Raw genomic sequence first — 24,980 nt, 5'->3', positions numbered from 1 at the left:
ACTCATAGAAATCCACCTGTTTCTGTTCCCTGAGTGCTGGGATTAAAGGTGTGAGCCACGACTGCCTGGCTAAGAAGCAATTTTTTGTTTTTTTGTTTTTGTTTTTTTTTTGAGACAGGGTTTCTCTGCGTAGTTTTGTGCCTTTCCTGGAGCTCACTTGGTAGCCCAGGCTGGCCTCGAACTCACAGCGATCCGCCTGGCTCTGCCTCCCGAGTGCTGGGATTAAAGGCGTGCGCCACCACCGCCCGGCTAGAGGCAATTTTTAAAAGATAAAGATTTTCATCCAATGAAGAGAATTTGCAATATTGGAAATACCATCTCTCAAGGGTTATTCTTTTCCTTTTTTTTTTTTTTAATGTAATCTTAGCACTCAGAAGGCTAAGACAGGAGGATCACTGAGAGTTCAAAGTCAGCCTGGGCTACAGTGTGGGATTCTGCCTCAAGACACACACACACACACACACACACACACACACACACACGAAAGCAGACTGAATAAGCACTAAGAACTATGTTATACGATACTCTGCCCTGTCTCAAAACCACAAAGAATGTCTCCTCAGCCACTGTTTCTGGTCACCAAAGATCGATCATTGTTTTAGTTACTTTTCGACTGCTGTGATAAGAGACCATGTCCAATGCCACTTACAGAAGAGTTTATCTGGGGCTTGTGGTTTCAGGTTAGAATTCATGACCATCATGGCAGGGAATATGGCAGCAGGCAGGCAAGGCGCTAAAGCCGTAGCTGAGAACTCCATCTTGAGACAACAAGCTTACGGCAAAGAGAGAGAGAACTGGGAATGGTCTGAATGACCAAGCACTCCATCATGCACTGTCTTGTGAGTGGGCCAGATGTTTCCAAAACAGAAATTCAGAGAAAGCACAGCTGAGCAGTCAGGAAACCCAGCTCTGCTGTCAGGCTAGGTTCTGATTTTGGCTCCATCACAGATCACTGAGGGCCTGCAGTCACTGGGGCTTAAAGATTATGCTCTCTCAGGTAAATTTCTGACTAAGGATGAGAGGAACCAGGGGCGATTTCCTCTATTATTTTTTGGGGAGAAGGGCTGATACTGGGTCTCATATGGCACAGGATGACCTTGAATTCCTAATCTTCCTGTTTTTACCTCCCAAGTACTAGGGTTATAGTATAGGCCACTACCCTCAGCACTATTTCCTCGAACTTACACTTCTAAACAGCTTATAAATTATTTTACCAGATCACCTTTTTAAAATAAAAAATAAGGTGGCAAATCCTACAGTCTTTTTCCTTATCTCACTAAGAGATCCACCTCTGATACAACCCAATAACTAGGATCATATGAGGCCAGCATTTCAAGTAGGGGAGGAAAACCCCTGTGTGGGATGCCTGCTCGACATGAATTCCATTTCTCTGTAGCACAGCAGACTGAACACTGACACTCACCAGTATCAAGTAGCCCAACTGGTACAGCAAGGCAAGACCCTTCCTTCTGTCTCTTTTGGTCAGAAGGAGCCTCTGCCCAGTCTGTGAAACAGATTATCTGATTTACTCTGCAGTCTCTGGGTGGGAAATGCCAGGAACATGACAGTGGAGAAGACTGAAGCCAGACCAGGGCAGGGAGCAAGGGCAATCTGCCTACATAGCTTTGCTTGTTTACATCTAGCTTATAGTACCAAAGCCACTTTTCAGAATCATGGCTCTTAACAGACAAAAATCCCGTAGAGAACAGTTACAAACTATTAACAACGTCTACAGAAACAAGACTCCAGGTCCCACTTCACACAAATTAAAGGCCTGGCTCCCCAGGGCCTGCCAATGCCCACCAGGATGACAGACAGGAGGACCGTGCTGGAGTAAACATACGTTGTCAGCAGATAACACACTGGTGCTCTCTAAAGGCCAGGCAAGCGTGCCAATACAATCAGATCATGTTTGCCTTCCTTCCTGGTAAGTCAGAAAGGACATTACCAAGAAACACATAAGGGTTCTTTATTTTGGCTTTCAATGAACTATTCCGTGGCCATCCCCAGTTCAATCTCTTATCTTTGTGGCCCTACAATCTCAGGCATTTTAGCTATTTGAGAACAACCACCCAAACAGTATTCGGCCTTCACTAAACAGAGAAGATCCCAAGAGTGTGAGCATGAAGACCCTGGTTCTCAACACAGCAGAGGCTGTGGGACTGAGAAGTTCAACCTCTACCACCCAGGGCACAAGGGTCCAGCTGCAGGGGAAACTAGCAAAGGGCCAGAACCCTCTGGCTTCAGAGTAGTGACCACACGAAACACACAACACTCTCCAGCCTCTCTTACACCCCAAACCCAGTGACATCAGAATGAAAATGCCCAAAAAGCAAGCTATGACTTTAGTCCCTTCTTGGATGGAACCCATTTACAAAGATGGGACAGGAGCCAGAGACGCTCACCTGAAGCAAGAGGAAATGACTGGAACCCAGTATTTTAGGTTTGCTGCAAGTGATCCAATCCTTTGAAACAAGCATCCCTTTCTTTTTTAAAAATTAAAATGGGAGACGCATGAAAATAGCCCTAACTTCTACAGATTATGCACGTGAGTTTTCTGCATTTGGGGAAATTGCAGGGGATCAACACTGGAGTATAAAGGATGAGCCTCGCTCTGGGAAACCATCTTTCTGCATCTCCCCTGCCGATAACATAAGCGTTCATTTCTTGTGGGATATTTGTACAATGTGTGAAAATGTACTGCTGTGACTGGCCTAATAAAAAGCTGAATGGTCAAGAGCTAGGCCAGAGGTATAGGTGGGATTTATGGGGAGAAAAATGAAGAGGAGGAGGAATCTAGGCATGTGGGAGACATGGGGAGGAAATAGGAGGTGCAAGATGGAAGAGAGGTAATGTCACTTGATAGGATGTGGATTTATATAAATGGGCTAATTTAAGTTATAAGAGCTAGTGGGATAAGCTTAAGCTAATGACCAAGCTTTCATAATTAGTAAGACGTCTCCATGTTGTTATTTGGGAGCTGGCTGGCGGTACAGAGAAAGACATGCTATATCCATTTCTTAACTATCACTGACTTACAGGTTTAACAGTCACCTTCACTCTTTTTGCTAGCTTTGTTAAGGCTTAAAGCCTCTACTCAATATTTAAAGCCAATTGTATTTGTATTAACATGAAAGTGACGTAATAAAAAATCATGCTTTTTAAAGCACTGCATTGTAATTCATAACAGTGAACTTAAAACTTACAGAATCATAGAAGAGGGACGTGTGATCCCCAAATACTGACAGAAGTGTACTAGCAGGGTTTTATTTGTTTATACATGGAGCTGCCGGACTTCACACGGTCCCCAGGGATGGTTAACCAAAATCTACCAGTGACCATTTTCACAAGGAGAAGGAAGAGAGTTGGAAGGGCAGTTAACAGTCCTCAGATGCTGGCCATCATAGACAAACTGGGCTATGCTGCTCAGTTAGACACTGAAGTCCTGTCAGGATCAAAGCAAGTTCCTTGGCTAGTCTCAGGCAGTTTCCAAATACAAGCAAGAGAAGCACCATCGGGTCATCTCCAACCTCCTCACCTCCTTCAGCTTCCAGCCTCGGACATGAGCATTCTGAACAACACAGTTGGAAAGTCACTATTCTAACACAAGGAAGGCGGAGATCAACCCTCCCTTCTTCTGATCTGTTTGGTCCCTGTTGGATGAGATGTGTGCTTTAGCTTGGTTCTAAGTGTCTATCTTGTATCTCTGGTTTCCACACTCACACCTTTCATTCTTGTAAATAGTCTAATAGGCTATGTGGTTAATGTTTTCTCCCAAAGTAAGGAAGACAGACGACAAGAAAGAGCTGGCCACAAAATACTACCAGTCCACACATGTACGTGTTCCTATCACACGTGACTACAGCTACTATTTTAGTTTTACGATACTGGGGACTGACCTAGGTAGGGCCTTGCACACTGGTGAGCACTCTCTACTGAGCTATATCCCCAGCCCACTTTGGGGATTCTGTTTTGAAAAAGGGCCTCACGAAGTTGCCCAGGCTGACTGAACTCTCCCACAAGCTCAGCTGAGGTAACAGGCTGTGCTACTGCACCCGGCTTTCCTGCTCTTTCTCCCTCCTTCACCTTCCCTGCTCTGTCCATTCTGAGGACTGACTAGGTAGGTCCCGTGCCTGTTAAGCAAGCACCCTACCACTGAGTTATATTCCCAGCCCCCATTTTCAGCTTGAAGCTCTAAAATTTAAAGCATAAAAACAGCCTTTAAAAAGCTTTTATATATCAACAAAACAATCTCATGGTTTCCAAGAACATTCCCAACTATTAATCAGTGGTCAGTTAGAGATCTTAATTTTCTTAGTTATCCATATATAAATTTTCCTACAACCTGTATATACCTACTTATTCTGTTTAGCCTTGCCACTGTAGCTTACTCTGATTTCTACGAGGGTTTGAAATTGCAGTATAAAAAAGTTTTAAATGGTAACTTTAGGCTTCCTAACTTAAGAAAATCCTAAGAGCTCCCTACAGAAAGTTTCGTTTTGCCAATTCCATTTTCCCCTTTGGAAGGCTTCTTTCTCTAATATGCTGGTGCAGAGACAAAAATGTATGAAATGACACACACCAGGGACTCACTATCTTCCATTCAACCAAGATATTGTGTCACAGTCCTGCAGAGTCAGTGTGGTGTGGAACCAGTAACAACACACGTTGGTCTCAGTACATGGAGGAGGCCATGGGAACCCTGGGGCAAACAAGAGCCTGCTGTTTTCCTGTAGAACAGTGAGCCAGAGGCATGAGTACTGACAAATCCCTACACTGGGACAGCTTTCCACCCGGAGAGGCGGAAGGCAGCAGACCCCAGGTTCGCTGAGTCCGTGGTTGAACCTTACCTTTGTGGCCGTGGTCTTCACCCCAGGAATTCTCTACTCTCCATTTCAGAAATACACCATCCTGATCATCCTGCCAGAAAGTGAACAACAGTGGACAGTGTGAAATGAGATTCTCTTAGCTGGTGCCACGTCACTTTAGGTCATCTCAAACTGCTTAGAGGACTGTAAGGAGCAGGGCCATATGTCAACAAGAGGACACTCCAATATTAGTGGAATTTTAATCTCTTGGATGTAAAAATACAATAAAATAAGAAACACTACCTCCTTTTTTGTTTCAAAGATTTATAAATTATTTGTGTGTGCGTGTATGTGTATATGTGTAGGTGCGAGCAGGTGTGAGACCCTTTGGAGCTGGAGTAACAGGCAGCTAGTTAATTTCTGAACTTCCAACCATGGGTGCTGGGACACAAAATCTCATCCTCTAAAGAGCAATAATCTCTCTTAACCACTGAGCCATCCCCCTGCACCCGAAATCCCCTCCTTTATTTTCTATTCTACACAGGAAAGAAAAGGCACATGGGGCCGGCTGGAGGACTCAGTGGGTCAAGTACTTGACGAAGCCTGACTACCTTGGCTCTCTGGAACCAAGCAAAGGCGGATGGAGAGAAGCCACCCCTCAAAGCCCAAAGCTGTCCCAGGAACTCCTGCTTTCACTCACATTCTTTGAAAAGCATCCCATTGCATTCATTTTAGGAAAGATTCTAAGACCTAATCAAAGTTTTTAAAAAGCAAAACAAAAATATGATACCCAGTTTTCTATTTAAGGAAACTAGGTAATGATACCCTCCCAATGTGTTTTTACTGATTCAGTTACATGAATACTGAATTTCATATGAGATTGAATGGCAAAGCAAAAATAAAAAGAGCAATCTCATACCAAAGCCCAGCCAGTTCAGCCGTTCTCCCTCTTCTGTCCTCATTCATAAACTCAGCTCAGTTTTCATCTTCCTCACAAGACAGTGACACTCACCAAAACCCTCATTCAGTCTTTATTAGACATAGAGAGGGACAAAAGGCAGGCTCTATTTGGGAAAAAAGTTTTCCTCGTGTTTACCCAGGACATTGCTCGAGTCAGAACAGTCCCCATCCCTGTAGCATGAGAAGGGCACTGACCCTCGTATCATCTTCCAATGACTTCAACTGTCAGCTCCCACTTGCATGTCCCTGCCCAATGAGTGTCACCCATGTGGGATTCCATCTCCTCTGCCTTTGCTCACCCCAACACTCTACTCTAGCAAGTTCCTTAGATCTCAGATTGAGCCAACAAATCAACCGACAGGCATCCAATACCTGTGCTAATAACGCCGAACTAGCCATGCTCCCAGCTTGTTAAATGTATGCTCTGCTCTCTACCCCGCCCACTGTAATCCCTCTTCTCTTCCTCTGAAACATCACTGTTACAACCACATCTGTTCACCTGTCAAAGTCTGACAATGTCTGCTGTTCTCTTTATCTTAGCAGCGCATTCTTGTAAATGACCTAGGTCAAGTTGTCATCTAGATCACATACAAATCAAATGATACATGGTCCTACTTCATCGAGATTCCATGAAATCGTCAACAAAGAAGGATATTTTAGGAATATATCACTAGTGTGCATTTACCTCAGTATGATTATTAAAATATAGTTCAAACTAGTTTTAGTGATCAAAAACTCGTAGTGGTAGGAAAGAAAATTTATTTTCTCTCTCTCTCTCTCTCTCTCTCTCTCTCTCTCTCTCTCTCTCTCTCTCTCTCTTTTTTTTCTCTCTCTCTTTAGCCAGGCTATTTAGCTATAGTCTCTCACTATAGCCAGGCTGGCCTTGAACTCATGGCAATCCTCCTGCCTCTATCTCTTGAATGTTAGAATTACAAGCATGAGCTACAATGCTTGGCAAATGTTTTCCTTTCAACAAAAAGATTATGTGTAGGAATGTACTGCGGCATGCTGTGTGAACGGCTTTCCTAATCTGCAAAGGCAACAGCGATGAACTCCACACATCTGTCTGTATCTTGGTGTGGCGACCTCTCTACCTATAGAGCTAAGAAGATTCAATGATGAAGAAAATAGCTCCCTGGCTGAAGACCTCCCCTTCTGTACCCATTTAGGGAAAGCACATGAGGATCAGGAATGACTACTGGCTGTCTAACTAGTTCAGGGTGCTTTACACACCACACTGCGCTTGAACTAAAAAAAAAAAACAAACAAACAAAAAAAAAAAAAACTCAGAATACCTAAGAGTCTTATTACTTAAAGACCAAACCCTATAACTTATATAAATGTAATTAAACCTCTAAGAGCAGGTTTGGGTTAGAATCGTTCCATTTTGAGGCAGTCTTGAGATACAGATCAAACTGGGACCTAGCACACAATCTGCCTGCCTCAGGCTCCCCAGGGCTGGGACTATAGGAGCACACCACTACAGCCAGCTAAGATCTGGATTTGAATAAGAAAGCACAAGGTTCTGGAACACAGAGAGCTCAAAGCACTTACATCCCAATTCCTACAGCTATCATAATCCAGTGATGGGCATGGAGGCCACAGATTTTTGTGTACGACAGTAACCTGTGAATGTCACTGAGCAATGCGAAGAGGGTGAGTCTGAGCAAGGCCATCCAGATGCTTACTCTAAGAGCATATTTTAGTTTCTTACATCTTCTCCTAGGTTCCTTTACTAACCCTCCAGATTACAGAAAAGAAGTTACCTCTGCTTCTTGCTGGTCTAAATTTTCCTTCTCACAGTACACTATTGTTTTTATTACCACTGAGCACGTAGCCGAGCACCAAGTGACTGACACAGGAACATCCTATTTGGAAGCTAACATTCAACAGAAATCAAACACAGAATGCCTACGGCTCTGCGGGACTGGCCGTCTGCAGGAGCATGTGGATCCACTTGTGCATCAATAGCCCAATCAATTAGTGGCATGCCGGGGGGCCTACCTTCTCTGAGACAGCAGTGAAGGTCATGGCGTGGGTCATGAGTGACTCACCGAAGGCCAGCCTCTCAGCTTTGTTCATGTTCTTCAAGGAGACACCAAACACTAACTCATGGTCATAGCTGTAGAAACAATGACAGAGTAAACTAAGGAGAGTGTAGCCAGCTTGACTTCACGAGGACACTGAGCTGGCCAGCTCCAGAGGAGCCGCTCTGCAGACACTGGCACACAGAACCACTACAGAGACTCCTAACAATGTTACTATGGTTTGCAGGACAACAGAAGACGACCACATAAAACTCTCAATAATAAACATTGACGAGTTCAATTTGTACTGTTATTTTGAAAAGAAAACTTAAATTTGTTTTTTGTTTGTTTTTGGTTTCTTTTTGTTGTTGTTTCTGTTTGAGACAGGGTCTCTCTACATAGCTGACTGTCCTAGAACTCACTCTGTAGACCAGGCTGCCCTCTAATTCAGAGATCCACCTGCCTCTGCCTCCTGAGTGCTGGGATTAAAGCTGTGCACCACCACCATAGGCAAGAAAACGTTCTTTTAAAAAATGAAAGCTTTTAAAATAACTTCTTTGTTATAAAAATGGTCTCTTTCAAGTTGGTAGACCCTCCCAGTTACTGAATCAAACCACTGACTGTGGAATTAATTACTTGATAGGCAGGATCTTATGTATATGTATCCTAGGCTGACCTTGAACTCACTATATAGCAGAGCTTGACTTGAAATCTTGATCCTTCCTGCCTTCATTCTCCAAGTGCTGGGACTACAGGCCAGTGCCACCACTTTGCTCTGAATGTGACATTTAAACATATAAATGCTAAAACATTGAAGACTAATTTCATATATAAAACCACAAAGTTTCACCATTAGAAGTTTCTTTCCTTTTGTTAAATATTAAGACATTACTCCTACTAGTAACATTTATTTAGGGGTAAATCTAAAATGATGTATTTTATTTTATTATTTTTGTAAAGACTGAATTCGTGTGTCTGTGAGAGTATATGCACATGTCTGCATCAGATCCCCTGGAGCTGGAGTTACAGGTGGCGTGAGCTGTCTGACATTAGCTGGGAACTGAACTCGGGTCTTCTGCTCAGCCAGCTCTTCAGCCCCTAAAATGATGTTTTTTTAAAACCAAGGAATCTTGTCTGATTCAGCTTGGAAATGAACCTTCAATGTCACCAAAGATGAAGGAGAATGATTTAAGGTAAATATATAAATTAGTCCAACTTGTCCTGAAGAGAAAATATATAAGGCATCAAAGTAAGAGAAGCATTTAAAGAAAGATCATTAAAGAGCTCTGGAAAGTCTCTCATTTACACCCCAAATGTGCCGAGCAGCTTTCCCGACGACCCACTGCATGTTCAGTGTCTTTCCACATAGGCCAGCATTTTAGGAACACAGTGATTTCTGCTCTAGTACATCTTGGTTTCCTGGGTTACAGCAGATACACATGCGCAGTCTCTGCCAGGAGCAGATGCAGAGAAAGACCCACCCTTAGGCCAACCTCAGTGTCTCGATGAACCTCAGCAGAGGCATTTCGTACACGAGTGCACGCCAACAGCAACAACCCACAAAGAACTTTCTATTTGAATTCCGGGCACTCACACATTCATGTCACTGAGGCCCAGCTTGCCATTGAAGTGTTTTCCAACATCACAGCCAAACCACACAGCCTAGAAATAGAAGAGAGTCAACATAAACCAAACAGTGAAAGGAAAGCAGCAGCTATGTTAACCCCATGTGGGAGACACGGAAACGTAAGGCAGTACTAACCTCTCCATCTTTGATGGAGGCAGCAACCATCTTTTTCAAGAAGTCAATGGGCTGGTTGTTATACAGCGTTTTTCTCCCTCCAACCATATTGCTCAAGTAGTCTACTGTGTACAATCTATTGTACTTGTGCTGGGGCCGTGGGTCATTCACAAAACAAATCTTTTGAGATCAAGAACATGTGTATTAGAGCACAAGACCAAGGATGTCAAGCAAGACACAACCCTCCCTGCTAGGCTGCTATGGTTACAAGCTCATCACCTCCAACTACAAGAATAAACATTACAGCCACAAGGTAAAAGTAACAAGCAAAAACTGGCCAAACACATATAAAGAAGGGAACTGCATATTCTAATTAGCACAAAGAACACACTTGAGAGCTGTCTCTACTTGTCTTCCCTCCTGGTAAAAACTGCCCCCAAATTAATTCTGTCATAATGCATAGAATACATAAGGTGCCAATCATGGAACATTGCCACAGGCCCTTCCTCAAAGTGTAAGAGAGGCTCAAGCAATGCAATTTTCTTGGAAGAGGGCTGAAAAGCCCATCAAGGAAGGAGGCCCTGGTCATCCTGCTAGGCAGACGCAGAAGAAGGAAGAAGAGCCAAGAGTGGACGCCTCCTTTAACAAGAAAGCTCCCAGAAAGGCCAGAAGATTAGGGTGTTCTGAGCCTATATGCACCATCCAATATACCACCATTTTTCTTTGTCCTGAGATTGATCTGGACCCTACATTACAGGGAAGAAGGTTGGAGATGTGGGAATAAGCTGACCCTTGGCCTAGAGTTAGAAATTCTCTGAAGAGAACCACTGGGGGAAAGTGATCCTGGTGTGCCTACTTTTGTTAGGTGCATACAAACTTCAGAGACTGAAAACAAAAAGTGTCTTTAACATCTAGTTTGACAGATGCGCACGTTAACCTGGACATCTTATACCCTGTGTGTAAACAACAAACACTTGAAAGTAAATAGCCAGCAGCGCCGGTACCAGTCTCTAACCTTATCTTCCATATTGAAGAGTGGCTTCACGTGTTCCTGGTAAAATTGCAAGGGTGTGATGGGGCCAATCTTATGGTAATTTTTATCTTTGTCTCGATACTCCCAGGTGAAGGTCTCTGGTGGGTTACCCAAACAGATGCACACCACTCGGAATATCTGTAAGAGAAGGGGTGATTAAGGGTTTCATTTCCACAAGCCTAAACAGCTTTGAGGAATTAACAGCCATGTTTCAAACCCAGAAATTGCAAAAGAAATCGTCTACTGCTCCAAGATTCAGAAATTGTCACAGTCAACATCAGTTCAAGCACTCTGAACAATACAACTCCAAATGTGAATATAGTAATATTCTTAGCAATGTGTTGCAAATTAAATTGCCTTAGCTGAGAAACTTGCCCACACCAGGCATGGTGGCACACACCTTTAATCTCAGCACACGGGAGGCAGAGGCAGGTGGATCTCTGTGAGTTCGAGGCCAGCCTGGTCTACATTGTGAATTCCAGGCCAGTCAGAATAAATAGTGAGCCCGTCTCAAAAAAAAAAAAAAAAAGAAAAAGAAAAAAGAAAAGAAATGAAAGGAAGGGAAAGGGAAAGAAGGGAGGGAGGGAGGGAGGGAGGGAGGAAAAGAGAGAAAGAAGCTTGAACACCACTAATGCCCAACAAAATCCAAGTTGTTACTCTGCTAATTGCTCATTTGGAACCTCTAGCTGCCCTAGCCCAATCCAGAAAGCCCCATTCCTGTCTCTCTCTCCAAACCCCACCTGCTCAGAGCCTCTGAACAAAGGGAAGGTGCCCAAAAGCCCAGTTCCGCATTCTGGGGAGGCTACTGTCGTCTCCCCGTCCCCCCCACCCCCGCTACAAACTTGCCAGCTGCCCAAGTCCCTGCCAAGCGCTCAGTTTCTGACCATATGTGGGCACAAACCCAGCTTGTGGTGGACACATCATCATTCCTTACCTACAACCCATAAAATCTCCTGCTTTCATTTGGGGGCACAACTTCTTTGGCCTCTATCTCTGGGACTGGAGAACCCGCCCAGGAGTTGCTCTGCTCAAATAAACCAGTTATAGTTTTTCAATTTGGATTGATCTGGCTTACTGCATCAGCAGAGAAACTTATGGGGGTGGAGAGCGGGAAAAGGAAAACCTATTACTAATGATCTGTTTTTTTTTTTATGTGTATGGATGTTTGCAAAGTTGTGTATGTTTGTAGCACATATGTACCTGGTGCCCACAGTCTAGGAACGGTCAGTTCCTATGGAACTGGAGTTCAGACAGTTGTGAGTTGCCTCATAGAACTGGGAGGAGTATACCTGGTACCACAGCAAGGGTAGCTGAGCCGGCTTTCCAACCCTGCTAAAGATTGTTGGAAAATACTGCACTGTTTCATGATCCTCTTCCACTCTCATTCCTGTGCCTCCCTTCGTGTGTGTGTGTGTGTGTGTGTGTGTATGCTTGCATTATTACTGAGGATTGAACCAAGGCCTTATTCACGCTAGCTAAGTACTCTGAACAATACCACCAGTCCCCAAAGCATTTTTAAAATACTTTTTACTTTTAATTATGTGCATATGTGTGTCTGTGTAGGGAGGCACAGGTGCTAGAAGAGACCAGAGGCATCCAATGCCAGAGATAAAGGAACTTCTAAACTGCCCCATATGGATACTGAATCAAACTCAGGTCTTCTACAAGAGCTCTTAACCAGCCCCAAATAATATATTTTCTTAAAGCCATAACAAGACCTTTGTGTTAGCATTAATAAAATTTAAAAATATGATTGTGTTACTTTCATTTTATACAAAGAAAAAAGGAATAAATACTTTGTACAAGGCCAGAATATATAAAATATTTCCTTCTCTTCTCACATTTCCTTGTCTTTTTTTTTTTTCCTTTGAGAACACTGCTGTGGTTGTTTGAATAAGAATGGCCCCCACAGGTGCATACATTTGGACACTTAGTCACCAGGAAGTGGCACTATTTGAAAGCATTAGAAGGATTAAGACGTCTGGACTTGTTAGAGGAAGTGTGTCACTAGGAATAGGCTTTGAGGTTTCAAAAGCCCATCCCAAATCCAAAGTCTCTCTCTGCCTACGGATCAAGACATAGCTCTCAGCTACTGCTCCAGTGCCCGCCTGCATGCCACCTTGCTTCCTGCCATGGTGATAGTGGACTAAACCTCTTACTAGGCTCACTTAGTTACTGTAACACTCTCAAAGTAATCTACTCATTCCCTCCCTTTTCTCAGATGAGATTGTGACTCAAAGAAATGAAGTAATCTACTTAAAATCATAGAGCCGGTGACTATGAGATCACAATCAGAACTGAAGTCATGTGCTATTACAGAAAAATATTGCTTCTTTTTTTAAAGCTACAAGCTTTAAAAAGGGACCATCTATTAAGGCCTACTGTGTTGTACTACAATCTCTAGACTGTAGCTCTCAATCCTCTCAACAAAGATGGCAGCTCTTACTGTCACTGGAGAGAGAAAGCTCAGGAAGTAAGTGGCATGCTTGAAGTCCCAGAGCCAGCAAACGGCAGATCAGAACTGAGTTCGGACTCAACTTTTAAAATGCTATAAATTTACCTCATGGCTTTCTGGTTTCATAGAACTTTTCTCCTATAACACAGCACAAGGTTTTTAAGAATAAGAACCAGTAAATTGTCCTCTGACCTCCACACCTGTGTTGCAGAATGCTTGTGCCCACATGTACACGTACTCAGGGAAACGTACACACATATTCTCTCCTCTCCCTGCTAACAAAAAGAGGAAGTGGGGGGAGGACCACTTCATCACGGCTACTTTGTGTCCCTTAAGCACCTCAGCCATGCTGAGCATGTGACCTGGGTAGAGCAGCACACCTGGCTCCTTCTCCACGTCACCTCAGGGTAAATAATTTTAGAAGCATCACTTTCTTAGTCACTTCCTGTTGAGAATTCGATGAAACTTACCTCTCACCTCCTATAACAAATCCACGCTCCACGACCTAATTTCCTGTCTTACTTTTGTCCACATGCTCAGGAAGTGTAGCATGCCCTACTCTTGACTGTGGAGCTCAATTCACTGTTTTAACATACACGGAAGTACCCACAATCCAGAACAGAATGCACTGAAAAGGGCCCTGGTTCCTTTTTAGTAAATAACTCACACACTCTCCCAAGGTATCTGTCATTCAACTCCTAGAGTCATGGTTCATGTCTTGCCTACTCTTAAACTTCATACAACTGGATCACAAAGCATGCTCTTTTGTGTCTGGTTTCTTCTTGTCAACATGCCTGCAGGCTTCACTTGTGTTCCGTGCATACAAGCAGTTTGTTCTTTATTGTGATGATTCCACTATCTTTACAGGAGATTAACCTTCAAAAGAGATGTTACACTTACTTTTCATCCTGTTCTGTTCTGTTTTCTGGGAGAGAAGAGTCTTTTATTAGGATTTGCTGTGTGCTTTATGAGCTTGCCACAGCTGGAACATCAAACCCCATCCTCTACTACTACATTCTCAGCTGGTTTCCGCACAGCAGAGAGGCAGAGCAGCTACAAGCAACTGTAACTGAGTTGCCCCAGCCATGGACTGTGAGCTCTGCCTGGGCTTCACATGGATCATACAGCATCTTGGATTTGCTCAGTGCTAAGACTACAGAAGGCAACTTTAGGACTCTGTCACCATGAGGACACTACCACTGATAACTAAGGTAGAGACCATGATTTGTATGTTCAACTGTTAACTGCTAACATATATGTATAAATATCTATCAGTGAAATTGTTCTGATCAACTACCAAGTTATCCAAAGGTGGTAAATCCACCACTCTCTGGCCAAAATAAACAGAGTGAAAGATTAAGACAACTAAGTGAATATCTGGTTATTTCTAAACATATTTTAAAGACAAGTAAGGACAGTTTCCTCTCTAAGGTGCATTGTACCTTATAGTATATTCTCTCTCCGTACCTGAATATCCAAAGTAAAAAGTATTAAATTACTACCTCCTCCCCAAAGCTGCACCTGAGGCAACACACACAGACACACAGACAGATATACAAACACACACACACACACACACACACACACACACACACACACACACACACACACACACACGAAAGCATCAGAAGAAATTTGGCACTGGTCAAGATGGCTCAGCAGGTCAGGGCACTGGCTGACCAAGCCTGAGATCTGAGCTCTATTTTCAGAACGCACATCAAGGTGGAAGGAATCAACTCCACAAAGCTGCCCCCTCCAGCCTCCTTATGTACACCATGGCATATGTCCACCCACAAACACAGTATACACACAAGCATTAATAAAATAATAATAAACTGGGCAATGGTGGCACACACCTTTAATCCCAGCACTTGGGAGGCAGAGCCAGATGGATCTCTGAGAGTTTGAGGTCAACCTGGTCTAAAGAGAGAGATCCAGGACAAGCACTACACAGAGAAACCCTGTCTCAAAAAAACAAAATAAATAAATAAGTAAAATAATAATAAAGTTTTTTAAACTTTTAAAAAAGAAGTCTGCATTTATGTTATCAAACTGAATTCTCTAGTAAGCCCCTTTTCAAGACCATAGCTACCCAGTTGCTCACCTCTTAGAAATCAAAAGCTTTTAATCAAATATACATGATATGGCTGACAGCACTTCCTTTTAGATTCTAGAAAATTTCTTCAACTTAAGACTCATAGTTTTGCAAGCCAGGAGTATCACACACCTTTAATCCCAGCACTGGGAGGCAGAAACATGCTTATTTCTGAGAGTTTGAGGCAGGCCTGGTCTACACAGCGAGTCCTAGGACAGCCAGAGCTACATCAGTGAGATCCTGTCTCGAAAAACAATCGAAACCACATGGAGTTTTACCAACCAGTTGTTTGTCATCCCTGAACCATCTGTACCAATGTGAAGGGGATAATTTTAAGGAATATTCCAAAGCATCATCTCAAAGGCTCAAGAGACTGTATTTTCTTGGTATGTAAGAGTCTCTGTTTTGAAATAATGCTATTTCCAAAGGCACAAAAAAATGACAGTTAACGTTGACTATCCAAGTCTGCTCTCTGGTGGACAAAGCCGGAGTGTCACCCGATTCTCACAAAACTGAACTGACATTCGTGACGTAGAAGATATTCCTCAGAATAGAATTACACGTCAGAATCCACATGAAGGCACTGGGGAACGGCACCCCCCACCTCTGCTCCTCCCTCTGTCTTCTCCACGGGGTATTACACTTTGACATTGTCTCTACCTACTAGAAAGTCAGCTAGAGGTGGGAATTCCTATAATTGTTCACTGCCAAGTCTCCAATGCCCAGAGTACTATGTCCACAGAATTTACTGTGTGTGCCTTCCAATTGTGATTTCAGAGCAAACGGGTGTACAATCCAACCTGATCTAAAAAAACAAAACAAAAAACGAACACAGTCAAGGCAATGAGCTTAAGCAATGTTGGCTTTCCAAAATACTGGAAAGCTAAAGGCTTTCAGCACAGAGACCCCTGGACCTGATTCTACTCTCCCAACCCCCAGCCAACATTTATGTCGTCTTGTTCATTTTTATTTTTATGTTTTAAAAAAAATAAGCCAATGCATTTAGCTACTCTTCTCAGTAATAAGTTAATGGGAAAATTCTCTCATGTCTTTGACCCACTGAGACCGTTTCCCCTCGTACCTTTGGAAGAAGGCAGTCAAGAGAAGCCATGCTCAGCATGGCTACACTCGTCTCTTAAGTCCATCTGGCTTTTAATGCTTGATTAATTTAACTGCTAATTAAGTTGGAAATTTAAAGTACTCTTACTCTGGGAATGTGTAATCTTTGTCTACCAACATATAACCCTTCAGAAAAGCTGAAGTCTGTATAAGAAAGATCAAATTCCTATCTCTAGCTAAATACATCTTCTAAGGGGGCTCAAGAGATGGCTCAGTAGTTAAGAGCACTGGCTGCTCTTCCAGAAGACCCAGGTTCAATTCCCAGCACCCACATGGCAGCTCACAACTGTCTGTAACTCCAAGATCTGATACCCTCACATAGACATATATGCTGGCAAAACACCAATGCACATACAATAATAAAAATAATTTTAGGGGGCTGGAGAGATGGCTCAGAGGTTAAGAGCACTGGCTGCTCTTCCAGAGGTCCTGAGTTCAATTCCCAGCAACCACATGGTGGCTCACAACCCTCTCTAGTGGGATCTGATGCCCTCTTCTGGCATAAAGGCATACATGCAGCTAGAGCACTCATAAATTTAAAAAAAAAATCAAACAAATAAAAATAATTTTAAAAAATATATCTTCTAAGAAGATAGAGTCTAAGTTTGTAAAAAAAAAAAAAAAAAAACCCTATTTTAATCGGCTTCTAAAACTATTTTCCTCTAGCAGAGATTTCTTTTCACTGACTTGTGGTCTAACATGGCAAATGGCATAAAGAGTATAAGGGGAGGAAAAAGGAAAAAAGGCACAAGAAGCATGGGATTCGGAACAAAGCACAGCCCACCCGCCTCAATGTACAGACACCAGATGGGGCCGAGTCAGCTCTCATGCACACGGCTGCATCTGGAAGACAGAGAAGCTGGACAGGTGAGGGAGAAAGGATGCACGAGGAGGGCAATCATAAATATGCCCAAGGTGAGAACTAGAGACTTGAAAGCCAACCAGAGGGAGATGAGGAATGAAGAAAGGTGAGGAGACAGCAGTTCAGAGGAAACTGGTAAATCTCAAGAGTCCAGAGGCTGGAACTCTGTCGAGGTGGCACAACCTTAGAAGCACTGGTTGTTGAAAAAAATCGGAAAAAATCTAGAGCACAGGGAAACTTAGTTACTTCCATTGTTATAAAGTACAAAGCTACAATAATACTGTTTTGTTTTGAGATATTGTCTCACAATCTAGTGGCTCAAATTTGCAATCCTCCTGCCTCAGCTTCCCAAGTGGAGAGATTACAGGTATGTATCACAGTGTCTAGCTTGCTACAATGTTCTTAAGAAATCAATTACCGGAACTTCCTGCTTTTGCTGATGGAAAAACAAGGTTTAAAGGTAAAATGAACCACTGATCAGTCTGGCCACAAGTCTTCATAAAGGCAGTGAATTTGGAAGGCAGTTCAGGAGTTCAATGGACTATTGGAGAGGCATGGAATAGACCTTTGTGACGAAGCCACAGGGGAAGAGGACAGGAGACAAGCACTTCCTACTGCTTCCTGGTGGATAAGATGGATAAGATGCTTAAAAACAAAAAACACTACCTAAGTAAAGAGAGCAGATACACCCTAGAGGCATTACACATATCTTCAGACAGAGGAAAGGCGTGTAAGGCACATGCTGGAATACACAAGGTAAATGCTGCTCTGGGATGCTAAGAGAATGAACTCATGGGGTAACAGTGTTCTTGAGATGGCTTCCAGAGCAGTGTGTGAGTTCAACAACTAGAAACGCAGACTCCTCTCCGCTGCAGACCTACTCAGTCTGTAGTTTCTGAACTGCTGTACACAGACTGTGAAACTTTCTAAGTACTTCATTAGACCAATCTATCTCTCCCTCCTGTCAAATCGTCTCAATTACTATTTCTCTCCTTTATTCTTTCCCACAGTTTCCCTCCTCCTGATTTAACTGATAAAAAGCTTTTCCTCATATCTACAATCTTCCCTCAAGACATCATGACATCACCAAGATATCTCCCCTTCCCTGTCTTCCACACAGCTCACTGGCAAGTCCTAACACCACCCCTTCCAGACAAACCCAGAGATGTCGCTGCTTAGGAGTCGCACTCTCTAGCCTTACCCAAACTGCTATCATCTCTAACCTGTGGGTTACAATTAACTTTCCATCTAGTCTCTCTATTTCTACAATCTGTTCTCAAAATACAGAGTGAAGGTGTCTCCCTGTCCCTGTCTCTCTGATCAACACACACACACACACACACACACACACACACACACACACACACACACACACACACCTACCTTCCTTGAAACAGGCTTATATATAGCCATATTAGCCTCAATCTTGTGATTTTTCCTGTCTCAGCCACCCTAGCCCTACAATTACAAGTTTGTGCCACTATGCACAGCTTCAGAGTAAAAAATATTTTAAACAAAATATTAGCTTACACTCCCTAAAGGCTACCTTACTTAGAATAAGATGCAAGCTCTTCACCACAGCTCTGGGTCCTATATTAAGCCAGTTCCCATTCCCACTGTGATCTGTCCTCCTCCCAGACTCAAGCCACAGTGCCGCCGCCTCCTTCTTCTTCTTCTCCTTCTCCTCCTCCTTCTTCTTCCTTCTTCTTTCTTCCTCTTCTTCTTCTCCTCCTCCTCCTCCTCCTCTTTTTCCGGTTTTTCCGAGACAGGGTTTCTGTCTAGTTTTGGTGCCTATCCTGGATCTTGCTCTGTAGACCAGGATGGCCTTGAACTCAGAGGCCTGGCTCTGCTCCAAAGTGCTGGGATTAAAGGCGTGCACCGCCGCCGCCGGCCCGCCACAGTGCCTTCTTTCTGTTACTCAGGAATACCAGCTTCTTCCATCCTGGGGCACTGTCCTTGCTGCCCCCTGCCTGGCACACTCTTATTCCTCTTAGCTCAGCTCAGATTGTACCTCAGGAAGACAGGTAAAATATGAATCCTGGGCTGGAAAGATGGTCCAGTGGTTAAGAGTGCTTGCTGCACTTGCAGAGGACCTGCTTTAGGCTCCCAGCACCCACATCCAATGGCTGATACCCACCATATCTCATCTGATGCCCTCTTCTGGAGTCCTCCGACACTGCACTCTTATATACATACCACACACATGTACACACAATATGGTTTTCTTAATAGTAATTTTTAGGACCTGGAGAAATGGTTCAATGATTTAAAGTACTTGTTGCTCTTGTGGAGGACCCAATCACTTTTAACTCCTGTTCTAGGGGATTCAACAGCCTCTCTGACCCCTGCAGGTTCCTGCATACACATGGTATACAAACATACACTCAGACACAGACACATACACACAAAATTAAAAATATATATCTAAAAATAATTTTTAGGATATTAATATAGTTTATAAAAATGCTCAGCCTCATCCAAAACTATGTATGAGATAATGTTGTTTACCTATCAAATTGGTCCAAATCTGTCACTGATAATACGAACAGACATCAGTATAATCTCCGAAAAATCGGGAATGTGTTATCAGCTCCTCCCACTTCTCTTCCTCTGCACACTCAAGACCTTAAGCATGTTAGACAAATACTATACCACTGAACTATATCCTTGGCTCAATGTTTTATTTAAAGTTTTTGAGACAGATTTTCTCTGTGTAACCCTGTCTGTCCCGGAGCTTGCTCTACAGACCAGGCTGGCCTCCAACCCAGAGGTCCACCTGCCTCTTGGGTTAAAGGTATGTGCCACCACCACTTGACAGGTTTATTTATTTTTATTTTATGTGAGTAAGAGTTTGCCTATATGTGTCCTTGGTGTCCAGAGGCCAGATGAGGATATAGGATCCCCTGGAAATGGAATTACAGATAGTTGTGAGCAACCATGTGGATGTTGGGAACAGAACTGGGGTCCTCTGGAAAAGCAGCCAGTATTCTTAACCACTGAGCCAACTCTCCAGTGCCATTACTGTTTTTTAAGAACCCCTGCTATAGAATTTCTTAAGCTGTCAAAATTACTTCCTGTCCCTTTTCAGGGCCCTGGCAAGTATTAGTGGTCTTTGTTTGAGGATTTATTTTTAATAGAGCATGTTTTAGAAAAGAATACATTAGTAATCCTAAAGGGATACAGAGGCTTCCAAAGTGAGCACATGGAAAACATCTGTAATTGAAGTGGCTACATGATTCCAAAAGACCTGCTGGGTCTACCTCATCCACAAACCACCTACGCTCCTCTCTGAAAGAATGCCTTTGGCATAAACAAGTTCCATTCAAACTACCTCGGCTTCATGGTTACTCACTGAAGTCATCACTGAGACTTGCTCATAAGGCTAGGTAAATCATAGGTACTAATTTGTGGCTTTAAGTGAAGCTAGACTCTTCATTACAAAAGAGTTGGGTTCAATACTAAGGAGTTATTTGGAAGATTGTAAAAATGTAAAAACCTACCACACAGATCTGTAGTGAACAGATGAAATAAGTCATTAAGTAAACAACACTACAGAACACCCAGACTCAGGACATGGTAAAGTATTCTCTTTGGATTTCAAAGTAGGGGTAGGAGAAGAAAACAAAACAAAACATGTAAAAATGTATGGCTATAATTCTGTATCATTTATTGTCCTCTAATTCTATGGTTGGACATAAATCTTAAGGTATATTATTAATGCAAGGATCACTAAAGCAAACACCACAGGCCAATATGATACTTATGATCTATAAGTAGTATATCTGGGGGCTGGAGAGACGGCTTGGGCAGTTAAGAACATTTGTTCTTGCAGAGGACCCAGCCACCCACATGGCAGCTCACCACTATCTGTAACTCCACTTTCAGGGGATCTGATGTCTTCTGGCCTCTGTGGGCACTTCCTCAACTCACATACATGCAGGCAAAACACTCAGAAGTAAAAATAACTCTTAAGGAAAAAAAAAAGGCAGGGCAGTGGTGGCACACACCCTTGATCCCAGCACTCAGGAGGCAGAGGCAGGCAGATTTCTGTGAGCTGAGTTCAAGGCCAGCCTGGTCTACAGAGCAAGTTCCAGGACAGCCAAAGTTACACAGAGAAACCCTGTCTTTGAAAAAAAAAGAAAAAAAGGAGTAGTAATACTCCTCCTCCTCTCTGGACCTTTCTTTAAAGTTTTTAAATTCACTTATTGATTTGTGCATGCATGTGTGGAGATCAGAGGGTGACTAGGAGGAATCCATCTTTCCCTTCCAACATGTGGGTCCCAAAGACTGAACTTAGGTCATCAAGCTTGGAAGCACTCGGTCGGTCCCTGCTGAGTCACTTGCTGGCCCTGCTATACGGTCGTCATCCCTGCTACATTCCCATTACCTTAATCTAATCACAAATTAAGGTAAATTCTCAGGAGAGATGGCCTCAGCAAGAGCCACCATTCCAAACAGGAAGAGAAGTCAACAAACGTTTACTGAGTGTTTGCTGTCTATATGCAGGACACTAGCACCAGGCATTTGACATCAATTCCATATTTGACCTCCCTCCACTCCTTGTCTCCCCACCATTCCAAGGAGGGAAGTATTTTAAAATCTCAAACTGAGTCTCAGGTTAGTGAGCAGATAGATCACAGGATTTAAATCTAACCAAGTCAGATTTAAATCCACGGTACATCTAACGCTAAAGTCTCTTTCCTTCTGTACTAAAAAACGGTTCTTCAACAGAATATTGAAGAAAGTTGAATATAATTGAAATACAGTTGGCAAATAAGCAATGTGCACTCATTCATCTATTCAAATATGTAAGAAACAGCTACCATATCAAACACTGATATGTAACCATGAACAAACTGAGACTTGAAGGAGGAAGGAACTTGTCCTAGGCCATGTGGCTGAGCAGGAAGGCCACCAATCTGACTCTGCAGACATGCTCCACCATGCTGCACTGTCTCCCTTAACATTCATGTTTCCCACTAAGTGACAGAATGGGAAGCCGCTCTGCTCCTAAACTGTGGTCTCACCACTGTGCCCACGGGCTGGAGAAGATAACCTCTGTTCTTTTCTCAGAGAATTTCAGCTTCACATCTATTAGTACTGAATATGGATATTAATACAGACTCTTATCTGCCTTAGTAAATACCTATATTTGGTGACTTTTCAATTTTCTAGGTGTTCAACACACATTACTTTTAACAGACACAACCATCAACAGCTCCTCATTACAGAATAAACCCAGCTGCTTGGCTGTCTATCCAAGAGCCCTTACATCCCACCTGCTGGATACAAAACTTCCTTTGCCTGGGGTGGCAGTCCCTGCTAATCACACAGTTCAACTATCTTCCCTGATCAGTCACTTCCCCTCCATGACCAGAGAACTCTGTTACACATTTAGCACACAATGACTACCATGATTCATGGTTTTTCTTTTTCCCCAAGACTAAACTTGTAAAGCCAGGGATATTGCTCCATGATAGAGCAAGAGGCCCTGCCTCCATTTCATCTCCAGTACCGGGAGAGGGAGGATGGGAGGAAATGGCACACAAATCCTGAGCTCTTTGAAAGCAGAAACTTGCCTTCTCATCTTTATTCCCTCAGTGCCAAACTCACAGAAGGTATTATTTATAAATGAAAAAAAAAATGGTTTTATATAGAACCTAAACTAGGAATTAAGAAACATCAGTACAAGTCCTTAAAATGCAAACAAGCATAAATCTCATTTTTTTTTTCAGCTTTAAAATAAGTAGTTTTTGTTTTATTCAGACAGGGTATCCTGTAGCCAAGGTTATACAACCAAGGCTGACCTGGAACTCTTGATCCTTTTGTCTCTACCTCTTAAGTAAAAAGTAAGTAGCTTCTATTCAATTAAATATTCCTTTGCAGTGACTGCATTCCATAATCAGTTTAGCAGGATGTTTCCAGGAGCTTTTTAGACAAGCCACAAAAGTCCAAAGACTCTTATTACCTCCTCCATCATGGCATCTTGTGTAGATGAGATCTCCCCTTTGGTTGCTCCACTGTGCACCAGGTTCCGTAGCCGTATACAGAATTCTCTCATCTATGATAGAAAGTTATTCAGCATTCCAGTAGTTACACAAGCGGTTAATAAGCCTAACAGATCACCACTAGCTAAGCTTGAAAGTACAACACAGCTAACACCCTGGGCAAAGTTTATAGAAACAAGTGATTTTCCCCAATTGGTCCACTAAGACAGATAGTGAAAACTACTTTCAATAAGGACACAGATGTGGATTATGCCCCCAAATACTGGACAGAACTGATCTTTCTCTGCAATTGACAGTCCCCTGTGTATATGCATGGAAGAACATCTGGTCCTGGTACCCATCATCCCGAGGAAAGCAGGAGACAGATCATGGCAGCACTATGCATGATCTTAACACATTCTCATTTAGAATTCTATTTGCTGTCCACTTTACCTTCTCTGCCAGTCACTGTGACAGCGACTACATAAACCTCCAACATGGTTTTCTGTTTCTTTCAATTTTGGGAGAAGCCTAACATTAAAGAGATTCTGAAACTGAACCGCAGTGCTAAAGTAACTTGCTCTCAATCAAAATGAAATCCAAAGCTAAGATTTATGATAAGAGACCCAGAGTTCCCTGGGTAGGAAACAGTCTACATCTAATATTGGGGAAACATATCTATGCTTATTTTTAAATACACTCTTTTCCCTGGGGATAACATCTAATTTCAGCCTTGAAGATCTGGGCGGCAGATTTTGGCAACTTCCAGTTCTCAAAAAAGAGACCTGGCAAGCAGAGCACCACCGCACAGGGCTTATAATCATCCCTGGGAAAATGTGGAGGAGAAATGATTCATTAGGGTAACTTAAGCCATAAAAAACAGCTCAGTGACTACATCAAATCCTCAGTGGGTGGCTAAACCACACTGATGTGGTCTGGGTAAGCCTAAGAACAAAGCACACTTTTAAAGGAAGTCTAACAAATTGCTCTGCTTGGTTCTGCTGGTACATGAAGCAGCCCAGCACACCTCTACTAGAAGCAAGTGAGGAGCACAGAAGCCTGTGTCTTCGAGACCCAGGTTAACTGACCCCAGAACCTTCACTTGAATACATATAAGAAAATACTAAAATCAACAGAAACAAAACACAGTAATCTTAATTTCTTGAGGTTAATGTGTAGCCACATTGCTTTTGATAGACCTTGACATCAATAGTTATCCTTTTTAGTTTCTTTTTAAAAAGTCAGTTACAGTTTTAAGGTCCAGTGCACTAACCCAGTCCCTCCTACTCATATTCCGTACCTTGTGATTCAGAATATCATTCATTCTTCTGCTTGCCTCTGTTGTATGAGATTCAGGAAAGCATTTCTTGGGGACAACACCATATTTTTCTAAGAGACAACAAATTTTAGTGTTCAATAAAATGAAAATAAATTCTAGTATTAGAAATCCTGTCCAAATTATTGGCTTCTTTAAATAGGCTGTATTAATAAACAAGGGTAGGATTTCATGTAGTCCAGGCTGCCCTCAAACTCTCTATGTGGCTAAGAATAACGTTGAACTTCAAGTCTTTCTGCCTCAACCTCCTGAGTATCGAGATTACGGGCATACACCACTAGACCTGGTTTATTCAGTGCTAGATTGAACCCAGAGCTTTGTGCATGCCAGGCAGCACTCTGCCCACTGGACTTCATCCCCAGCCCTTACCAGTCTTATTGGATTGTTTGATTCTAGGGACTGAATCTAGGGCCTCCTGTGTGCTAAGTCCCTTACTACTACTGAGTTATACCTCCAGTCCCAGACTTTTAACATGCACAGCTATCCACCTTGAAATTAATTCTAATATTCTGACCTATGATACTTTATAAATACTCAGCATGCGGCCTCCCAAAAGA

At 42.8% G+C, this 24,980-nt stretch overlaps 1 protein-coding gene across 1 annotated transcript in view; it reads right to left on the bottom strand.

Moving 5' to 3' along the window:
• Blmh (bleomycin hydrolase) overlaps nucleotides 1-24,980 on the bottom strand; it is a 40,420-nt gene that overhangs the window by 9,304 nt on the left and 6,136 nt on the right. Inside the window, exons 5-11 of the mRNA XM_006977424.4 lie at nucleotides 24,388-24,476; nucleotides 23,069-23,161; nucleotides 10,552-10,707; nucleotides 9,558-9,716; nucleotides 9,390-9,457; nucleotides 7,773-7,890; nucleotides 4,851-4,920 (exon numbers count right to left, since the gene is read on the bottom strand). Of these exons, the coding sequence (XP_006977486.1) occupies nucleotides 4,851-4,920; nucleotides 7,773-7,890; nucleotides 9,390-9,457; nucleotides 9,558-9,716; nucleotides 10,552-10,707; nucleotides 23,069-23,161; nucleotides 24,388-24,476 (753 nt within the window). The remainder of the gene's footprint in view (nucleotides 1-4,850; nucleotides 4,921-7,772; nucleotides 7,891-9,389; nucleotides 9,458-9,557; nucleotides 9,717-10,551; nucleotides 10,708-23,068; nucleotides 23,162-24,387; nucleotides 24,477-24,980) is intronic.

Source organism: Peromyscus maniculatus, chromosome 8 (assembly GCF_049852395.1).
Source record: "Peromyscus maniculatus bairdii isolate BWxNUB_F1_BW_parent chromosome 8, HU_Pman_BW_mat_3.1, whole genome shotgun sequence".
In the NCBI taxonomy this organism is placed as follows: domain Eukaryota; kingdom Metazoa; phylum Chordata; class Mammalia; order Rodentia; family Cricetidae; genus Peromyscus; species Peromyscus maniculatus.
This window is presented reverse-complemented; position numbering and strand designations above follow the sequence as displayed.